Genomic DNA, 10,545 nt, shown 5'->3' on the forward strand with positions numbered 1-10,545 from the left:
AAGCAAGACACACAGCAACGGGTACACGCAAAACGGACATTAGGTATAAATTCCTAATTTTTAGTATTTTTTGAACTTATGTTCTAGCTTGTCAAATTATACCTAAAAATTAGTATTTTTTTCTTCCTAAAATTTAGGATTTTTTTAGAACACTGAAGTACTTCTTAAAAAATCCTAAATTTTAGTATTTTTTTTAGTTCTAAAATTGCGATTCACGTTTTGACAAGTCAAAACAAAATAATTTCGTGGCTGTGAGTTGGTGTTCCGCAGTGCTGCTGAAAACTTAGGAACTTTGGCAAGGTAAGTTTTGTGCAGGAAGAAAAGTGGTTCTCCGGTTCTGCACGGAGAACGGAACCCGGAGCATCCTTGTTAGAGGAAGTGTGGCTCGCGTGCTTGTGGAAGAGGAGGAGGAGGAGGACGGAACCTTCAACTCCCGGCGGAATTACAAAAGCCGCCTCTTCCCTCTCGTGCTCTGGGGGGACGGATCTCGGGACGGATATTTGCGGAAGAGCTGGAAAGGGGAAGTATAAACGGACCCCAGCCGTGGGGATTGTGCGACCGTGGCGATTGTGTGAATGAAAAATTGTATCGAGTTTGAGTTTAACGAACCAATTTTTATCTTTTTGTGATTTGGTTGGACGTTGCGGGTGTGTGTATGTATGCGTTTGTGAAAGTGCGTTTGTGAAAGTGTTCGTGTGTGTGTGTGTGTGTGTGTGTTTGTGTGTGTGTGTGTGTGTTTGTGTGTGTGTATGAGAGACTGAAAGTGAGTGGGTGGGGGTAGACGAAGAGAAAGAGAGAAAGAAAGAGAAAGTGGGAGAGAGAAGAGGAGAAGGAGAGAAAAAGTGGGAGAGAAGAGGGAGTGAAAGAGAGCGAAAATGGGAAGGGAGAGAGAAAGTAGAAAAGGGAGAGAAAGGGGGAGTTTGTGAGAGAAGGCTGGAGGGGAAGAGCGAAAGAAAATGTGGGAGAGAGATAGGGTGAGGGTAGAGGAAGAGAGAGATAGAAAGTAAGAGAGAGAGAGAGAAAGTGGGAGTGAGAGGGGCAAAGATGAAGAAAGAGAGATAAGAGATATAGTTGGAGGAGAGTAGGAGATGGAGATAGTAGGAGAGGAGAGATAGTAGGAGAGGGAGAGAGATAGTAGGAGAGGAGAGAGAGTAGGAGAGGCAGAGAGAAAGTGGGAAAGAGAGAGGTGAAAAAATATGGGAGAGAAAGAAAGGGAGAGAGGGTAGGAGAGAAAGAGAAAATGTTGAATTGAGAGAAAGGGAAGAGAGAGATAGCAGGGAACAGGAAGAGCGAGAAAATAGAAAGAGAGGGGAGAGAGAGAGAAAATTTTAATAATCTCTAATTCCAAACATTATAAAACTCCAAAAAATCTTATATTCTACAATTCCAAATATTTAAAGATTAAAATGTTGAAGTTGTAAAAATATTAAAATATTAAAATAATAAAAGATATTTAAAATAAATAAAAATTGAAATATTAAAGAACTAACATATTATATAATATTATACAAAATTAGAATGTTAAAATATTCAAATCATTAAATATTTATTTAAGATAAGAACATTTATGCAAAAGTTGTGTTTTATGTAAAAAATAAATTGATATCATTTAAAATTTTGTTTTTCTTCTGCCTGCATAGCTCTTGGAAAATACCTAATTTAAAAATTAAAATATTGAAATATTAAAATATTAAAATATTAAAATATTAAAATATGAAAATATGAAAATATTAAAATATGAAAATATGAAAATATTAAAATATTAAAATATTAAAATATTAAAATATTAAAATATTAAAATATTAAAATATTAAAATATTAAAATATTAAAATATTAAAATATTGAAATATTAAAATATTAAAATATTAAAATATTAAAATATTAAAACATTAAAATATTAAAATATTAAAATATTAAAATATTAAAATATTAAAATATTAAAATATTAAAATATTAAAATATTAAAATATTAAAATATTAAAATATTAAAATATTAAAATATTAAAATATTAAAATATTAAAATATTAAAATATTAAAATATTAAAATATTAAAATATTAAAATATTAAAATATTAAAATATTAAAATATTAAAATATTAAAATATTAAAATATTAAAATATTAAAATATTAAAATATTAAAATATTAAAATATTAAAATATTAAAATATTAAAATATTAAAATATTAAAATATTAAAATATTAAAATATTAAAATATTAAAATATTAAAATATTAAAATATTAAAATATTAAAATATTAAAATATTAAAATATTAAAATATTAAAATATTAAAATATTAAAATATTAAAATATTAAAATATTAAAATATTAAAATATTAAAATATTGAAATATTAAAATATTAAAATATTAAAATATTAAAATATTAAAACATTAAAATATTAAAATATTAAAATATTAAAATATTAAAATATTAAAATATTAAAATATTAAAATATTGAAATATTGAAATATTAAAATATTGAAATATTGAAATATTAAAATATTGAAATATTAAAATATTAAAATATTAAAATATTAAAATATTAAAATATTAAAATATTAAAATATTAAAATATTAAAATATTAAAATATTAAAATATTAAAATATTAAAATATTAAAATATTAAAATATTAAAATATTAAAATATTAAAATATTAAAATATTAAAATATTAAAATATTAAAATATTAAAATATTAAAATATTAAAATATTAAAATATTAAAATATTAAAATATTAAAATATTAAAATATTAAAATATTAAAATATTAAAATATTAAAATATTAAAATATTAAAATATTAAAATATTAAAATATTAAAATATTAAAATATTAAAATATGAAAATATTAAAATATTAAAATATTAAAATATTAAAATATTAAAATATTAAAATATTAAAATATTAAAATATTAAAATATTAAAATATTAAAATATTAAAACATTAAAATATTAAAATATTAAAATATTAAAATATTAAAATATTAAAATATTAAAATATTAAAATATTAAAATATTAAAATATTAAAATATTAAAATATTAAAATATTAAAATATTAAAATATTAAAATATTAAAATATTAAAATATTAAAATATTAAAATATTAAAATATTAAAATATTAAAATATTAAAATATTAAAATATTAAAATATTAAAATATTAAAATATTAAAATATTAAAATATTAAAATATTAAAATATTAAAATATTAAAATATTAAAATATTAAAATATTAAAATATTAAAATATTAAAATATTAAAATATTAAAATATTAAAATATTAAAATATTAAAATATTAAAATATTAAAATATTAAAATATTAAAACATTAAAATATTAAAATATTAAAATATTAAAATATTAAAATATTAAAATATTAAAATATTAAAATATTAAAATATTAAAATATTAAAATATTAAAATATTAAAATATTGAAATATTGAAATATTAAAATATTGAAATATTGAAATATTAAAATATTGAAATATTAAAATATTAAAATATTAAAATATTAAAATATTAAAATATTAAAATATTAAAATATTAAAATATTAAAATATTAAAATATTAAAATATTAAAATATTAAAATATTAAAATATTAAAATATTAAAATATTAAAATATTAAAATATTAAAATATTAAAATATTAAAATATTAAAATATTAAAATATTAAAATATTAAAATATTAAAATATTAAAATATTAAAATATTAAAATATTAAAATATTAAAATATTAAAATATTAAAATATTAAAATATTAAAATATTAAAATATTAAAATATTAAAATATTAAAATATTAAAATATTAAAATATTAAAATATTAAAATATTAAAATATTAAAATATTAAAATATTAAAATATTAAAATATTAAAATATTAAAATATTAAAATATTAAAATATTAAAATATTAAAATATTAAAATATTAAAATATTAAAATATTAAAATATTAAAATATTAAAATATTAAAATATTAAAATATTAAAATATTAAAATATTAAAATAATAAAATAATAAAATATTAAAATATTAAAATATTAAAATATTAAAATATTAAAATATTAAAATATTAAAATATTAAAATATTAAAATATTAAAATATTAAAATATTAAAATATTAAAATATTAAAATAATAAAATATTAAAATATTAAAATATTAAAATATTAAAATATTAAAATATTAAAATATTAAAATAATAAAATATTAAAATATTAAAATATTAAAATATTAAAATATTAAAATATTAAAATATTAAAATATTAAAATATTAAAATATTAAAATATTAAAATATTAAAATATTAAAATATTAAAATATTAAAATATTAAAATAATAAAATGTTAAAATATTAAAATGTTAAAATATTAAAATATTAAAATATTAAAATATTAAAATATTAAAATATTAAAATATTAAAATATTAAAATATTAAAATATGAAAATATTAAAATATTAAAATATTTAAATATTAAAATATTAAAATATTTAAATATATTAAATATTTAAATATTTAAATATTTAAATATTTAAATATTTAAATATTTAAATATTTAAATATTTAAATATTAAACTATTGAAATATTAAAATACTAAAATATTTAACGATTAAAAAATTAAAACATAAAAAACCAAAATATATATAAAAAAGATAAATTTAATATTAAAAATATAGATACACTGAAAAAATAAAATATAATTTAAATTTTAATATTTATTTTTAGGTGAGAACATTTATGAAATAGTTGTGTTTGATATAAATAAAAATATTAATATCATATAAACCATTGTTTTCTTCTGCCTGCATAACTCTTGGATAATACCTAATTTGATCTTTGATTATTCTTAAGTATAAGTAATTTTGGATCCCTCACTTTTCCAGAAAATACCTCAAATTTAGGTATTTATACCTAGAAATAAGGAATAATAATGGTCCGCCATCTTGGACTATACCTGAATATCAGTAATTTTGGATCCCTCACTTTTCCAGAAAATACCTCAAATTTAGGTATATATACCTAGAAATAAGGAATAATCATGGTCCGCCATCTTGGATTATACCTAAATATTAGTAATTTTGGATCCCTCACTTTTTCTGAAAATACCTCAAATTTAGGAATTTATTCTTAAAAATTAGGAATAATAATGGTCCGCCATCTTGGATTATACCTGAATATCAGTAATTTTGGATCCCTCACTTTTCCAGAAAATTCCTTAAATTTAGGTATTTATACCTAGAAATAAGGAATAATCATGGTCCGCCATCTTGTATTATACCTGAATGTCAGTAATTTTGGATCCCTCACTTTTCCAGAAAATATCTCAAATTTAGGTATATATACCTAGAAATTAGGAATAATCATGGTCCGTCATCTTGGATTATACCTAAATATTAGTAATTTTGGATCCCTCACTTTTTCTGAAAATACCTCAAATTTCAAACCTAGAAATTAGGAATAATCATGGTCCGCCATCTTGGATTATACCTAAATATTAGTAATTTTGGATCCCTCACTTTTTCTGAAAATACCTCAAATTTAGGAATTTATTCCTAAAAATTAGGAATAATAATGGTCCGCCATCTTGGATTATACCTGAATATCAGTAATTTTGGATCCCTCACTTTTCCAGAAAATACCTCAAATTTAGGTATATATACCTAGAAATAAGGGATAATCATGGTCCGCCATCTTGGATTATACCTAAATATTAGTAATTTTGGATCCCTCACTTTTTCTGAAAATACCTCAAATTTAGGAATTTATTCCTAAAAATTAGGAATAATAATGGTCCGCCATCTTGGATTATACCTGAATATCAGTAATTTTGGATCCCTCAGTTTTCCAGAAAATACCTCAAATTTAGGTATTTATACCTAGAAATAAGGAATAACCATGGTCCGCCATCTTGGATTATACCTAAATATTAGTAATTTTGGTTCCCTCACTTTTCCAGAAAATACCTAAAATTAAGGTATTTTGGTTCTACAATTATACCTAAAATATAGGAATTCTCGTACTAAAACGCTATTAGTAATTTTATTACTAATAGCCGATTAGTAATAAAATACCTTATTGCAGTCAGGTTCGATTATACCTAAAAATTAGGAATTTATACCTAATGTCCGTTTTGCGTGTACGGCGCAAGCAGGAGGGTTCTGAGAGAGAGCGTGAGCAAAGAGAAGAAGTCGTTGAGAGAGCGAGAGAGGATGGGCAGCTGCTGCTGGTGGATTTTCAAAACAAAAGCAGCCGTTCGGTTCGGGGCTGCTGAAGGAACAAGATTTGAGAAGAGAGAGAGAGATAGAGGGTGAGAAATGAAAACAACGCGATGCGGTGATACGAAGAGAGAGCGAATTTGAATTATGAGAGAGTGTCAGTTTGACAGCGACCCGAACTGACAAGCTTGTCAGCAAATTTTTAGGTCGAAAAGATCGAAGTTTCGGACTTCAAGTTCGACAATAGGTCGACTAACCCTTAACTCATCAGGCAGTTTGTGAGAATCGAAATAGGGGAACGGCATCTGACTCCATCGTGCCTCTAATGTTAGAACAATTATGGAACCATATGAGTTTAGGCAATATGCCACAATCCGGATGTTCCGACGATGGTAGATTCTCAGAACCATGCGACCATAAGCGATATGGGTATCATACTGCATGGTTTTCGATTCCGAGCAAGAACGTTGGCATTTTGGCGGAAACCCGGAATGACCGAGTACTCTCAGGAATTGGGGAACTTTTAACGAATCATGGGAGTTTGGTCAATACGAATATCGAAATGTGAAAAAAGAGATTCATTGTTTAACCCTGTTTAACCAAGCCGTTCTTTGTCATACTGGTCATGTCTATAACATAACACCCTGCAAAATTTTTTAATTGATTTTGACTCTAAAAAGCATACCGAAACAGTATTTTAAATCTAGAGTTTTTTTTTATTAGGTCCTATAAACATATGAAAGACAATAGTTTATTGGTCCTTTTCAAAAAAACTCTGGAAATGAACTTACCATTTTCTCTTCAGCAGCCAGCGATGGAATAATCATCATCTAAAGAAAATCATTAGACGTTCATCAACAGAAAAAAAATCGAAGGGAGCATGGCTCTCCTCTCTCGCGCACGAAAGATCGGTAAAAGGAAACTAAAAAAAATCATCCTCATGATTATTCAGCGGAACATTTTTTTCACTATTACACTTGCAAGTGTAACGTTCACACGTCGAAAAATGACCTGTTACATTTTGTAGATGGGCAATATGTGTAAACAAAGTGAAATAAATATTTTTAATTGGTGCTGACAAGGAAATTCACAAAAAATCATCAGCAGATTGATTTTCTTGGAGAAGTTCGGGAGCGATTTTCTATTGCGTGATTTGCCTCCTCTCTCTTTCGCGGGTGAAAAAAGTTCGCAAACGAAAATGTTTTTTTTTATTATTCCATCCCTGCTTCAGCATAATGAAAAGCCGGTCAAAAAAACTACTGATTTAATGTTTACAATAATTTATTGTATTTGCAATTAAATCTATCAACATTAATACTATTTGCAGACATATTCTTAGCCAGAAAGTTAAACGATATTCGATCCTAGATAACTGCTCTACTGTTCGCTATCAGAACCCGATATATTTATCCTCTGCCATATCTACCAGCAGTAGAGATATTTCCATATAATTTCCATTACTTTTTTGCTGCATTGACGACATTTGCAAACAATATGGAAAGCAGAACTGCGACAGCTCTAAAACATCCAATGGGGTCAACGATCCTTCAATCCTAGCCATCACTTTTACAGGTGAAAACATTGATACACTTTCCATTCTTCTACAAAACCTCGCTTGCAGTTACCGGTTCTCCGCAAATACCGCGTTCTTCCTGCTTGTGCCTCCCACACAATCACACAATACACGCCTCTGCATCTCTGAGCAATAGTAGTAACACGTGGTGCATGGTTGTAAACGGTGCCACCTCCTTCTTATTCAGTGTAAAACTTTGTGTGTTTGTGTGCACGTGCAATGGAATCCTTCAATCCTCGTGAACGCCCCCAAGTTCGCCTTACGACAGGAATGTACGCACACGACCCTTGATGATGGCCCGACAAACGGGACAGTTCGTGACGGCGGGCGCGCACTGAACGCAGGAAACTGTGCGGAGAGAGAGAACAATCATTAGAAATCAGTTAGAACAATGAGTTAAAATCGGCCTACCTAGATGACCACAGGGACAGAACACGACGCCCACCTCGTCGGCCATGCAGATCTTGCACTCGCGGGCGTCCTTCAGTCGTTTGTTCTCCTCCTCCAGGCGGTGCGTTTTTTCATCGCCGGGCTTGACGGCTTCGGAGCTGCTGCGCCGTCGGAGGACGGACGCTGGTTCAGGTACTGCTGCGGCGGCTTCCGCGATCTCCGTGGAAGTTGCTTGGGATGAGTTCCGGACATCGGACACCGGAGACGAAGCGGAAGGTGCAAAGGTGGAGTTGAACGAGCTGAGATTCGGAGTGGTGGAGGAAGAGATCGCGCTCCAAAGGAGACGGGACACCTCGTTCTCGATGCGGCGATCCATTCGGGAAGAGGTGGTCGGTTCCAGCTCTTCGTCCTGTATCTGACCGTCGAGAACCGCTTCGATCAGGGCTTGGGATTGTGCGAACGGCTGACCGGTTGTTTCCAGCTGCCGCTTCGTTACAGCTCGGATGCGACCCGCGTTCAGTCCCATGGAAAGCGCAAGCTGAACGGGTTCCGTTGATAGCGCTTCGTCCAGCGTCATCGTAGCGGTGCTTTGTGCACCCCCTGAGGGTTGTTGACCGCTACTGTTCTTGATCTGGGTCTGCACGTTCTCGATAAACAGCTGTCCCTTGACCAGCTGCACGAACTGACACTTGGGGAAGCAACGGGCATGTTCAAACCACGGATCATCGTCCGCCAGCCAGAACCGTAACCCTCCATCACAGTGGAAGCAGTGAACCTCATCCGCTCGACCCAAATAATAAAACCCTGCTTGAGCAAGCCGTTCCGGATCCTGAATGTTCCCGGTCGTCCAGTTCTCGAACGTTCTTATCCTCGAATCCAACGAGCTAAAATGTTGAGCGTGGGGTGGTTTCACCGGCTGGATCCCAATACTAGAATCCAACACCGGATTTGAGCTAATACCGTTGGCAATCACTTTCTCACAACTCGGGAAGAACTTCTGGTGCTCCGTAAACGGATCGTCCCCGACTTCCCACTGGCCGATGACGCCCTCGCACCAGGCGCACTTGACCTGGTCCGAGTTGAAGGTGTAGTAGAAGCCAGCTTTGGCCAGCGCTGGCGGGCTGATGTGTGCGACTGGCCAGTTGACGAAGGTGGCCAGCCGGCACTCTTCGCGCTTCAGCTCGGCCGCGTCGAAGGAGCGCACGTTGTCGGTGCGGTCCGGATGGAGCAGGAAGGCGCAGCTCGGGTTCAGCTGGCGGTGTTTCGATTCGATCTGGAAGAAGTTTTATTAGAACCTGATAACTGTAGCTAGAATTCCATTCCTGAAAACGTATTTTTTACAACAAATTATCGCGGGACCAGACAATGCCCATTCTGAAATTGTTCATTGTAATCAGTGCGAGGGATAAGAGAACGTGTCCTGGACTACGATAAGTTGTATAACAATTAACGAAAACTGAAACAAATTATACTTTTCCATAATTTCGTAGCCGACCTAGACATATTGGAATCGTTGGCAATGTATTTATACTTGATTTAGTTTAAAATGATCGATCTTCCATGACTTTCTATTTGGAAATCATATTTTCAAGAGTGGAATTCTCAGCAACACAGATCATCGACCTGCCAACTACTTACATCGACCGCCTGCTCGCCAATGTACACCGTAGCCCCACAGAAGTGACACTTTGCCTCCAGGAAGCGTTCCGTCGCGTAGAACCCGGCCTTGGCCACCTCCTCGAAGGACGTCTCCATGGTCCACGAAGCATGTTCCCACTGTTCGAAGGTACGCAGTCGGTTGAACTCGACGTTCATTGTTGTCTTTCACCTTCCGCTGCGATGTAGTTCCCCTCGGCGTGAGAATGTATGCGTGTGAGCAAATAACTTTTTCCTCCCGTCGACCCTTCGACCTTAAATTCGAACTTTTTTCCCCTCAATCTCGGATGAAAATTGTTGCCTAAAACGAAATCAAACAGAGTTTTAGTCAGATTTATCACGTTATTCCATAACTCAACTCACCACTTCAAAGTTCACAAAAACCCAAGTTGTTTTGAGTCGTAGCGCAAACCTTCACGAATGGCTGATTTTGCTCGCAACGCACACACTTTCGGACTCACGATTCCCCGTTTATGGTCGTGAATTTTTACAGCTCATCAGCACTCAGTTCCTAACAAACCCGAATAGCTGATTCCAGCTATAAATCTTCACGATTAGCACATTGTTTCGGGTTAGGCGCAAACTATCGACACTAATAACTTGAGATACGTGTTTGACTTCGCAAATAATCAATAAGAATTTGCTTCAGCGAGGAAAAAAAGTGTCTTCCATCAAACTCTGCAAAAGCCAGAGGTTTTCATTCAGCAGT

The 10,545-nt window shown here is 29.8% G+C and overlaps 1 protein-coding gene across 1 annotated transcript; it reads right to left on the reverse strand.

Moving 5' to 3' along the window:
• Positions 1 to 7,480: 7,480 nt before the first annotated feature.
• Positions 7,481 to 10,545, reverse strand: LOC6053605 (death-associated inhibitor of apoptosis 2). Its single transcript, XM_038256500.1, has 4 exons — positions 10,200 to 10,545; positions 9,819 to 10,137; positions 8,202 to 9,453; positions 7,481 to 8,138 (listed from the first exon to the last, which is right to left on the reverse strand). The coding sequence occupies exons 2-4, from the start codon at positions 9,993 to 9,995 to the stop codon at positions 8,050 to 8,052; spliced, it is 1,518 nt and encodes a 505-aa protein (XP_038112428.1). The 5' UTR covers positions 9,996 to 10,137; positions 10,200 to 10,545; the 3' UTR covers positions 7,481 to 8,049.

This window comes from Culex quinquefasciatus, chromosome 2, assembly GCF_015732765.1.
Source record: "Culex quinquefasciatus strain JHB chromosome 2, VPISU_Cqui_1.0_pri_paternal, whole genome shotgun sequence".
NCBI lineage: Eukaryota > Metazoa > Arthropoda > Insecta > Diptera > Culicidae > Culex > Culex quinquefasciatus.

What these genes read in the sequence shown, in the direction of transcription:
- LOC6053605 (XM_038256500.1), bottom strand. Translation starts at nt 9,995, where the DNA reads ATGAACGTCGAGTTCAACCGACTGCGTACCTTCGAACAGTGGGAACAT. An exon ending in TTGGCGAGCAGGCGGTCGAT is followed by an intron (nt 9,454 to 9,818) that starts GTAAGTAGTTGG and finishes AACTTCTTCCAG; the next exon opens with ATCGAATCGAAACACCGCCA. An exon ending in CTGTCCCTGTGGTCATCTAG is followed by an intron (nt 8,139 to 8,201) that starts GTAGGCCGATTT and finishes CTCTCCGCACAG; the next exon opens with TTTCCTGCGTTCAGTGCGCG.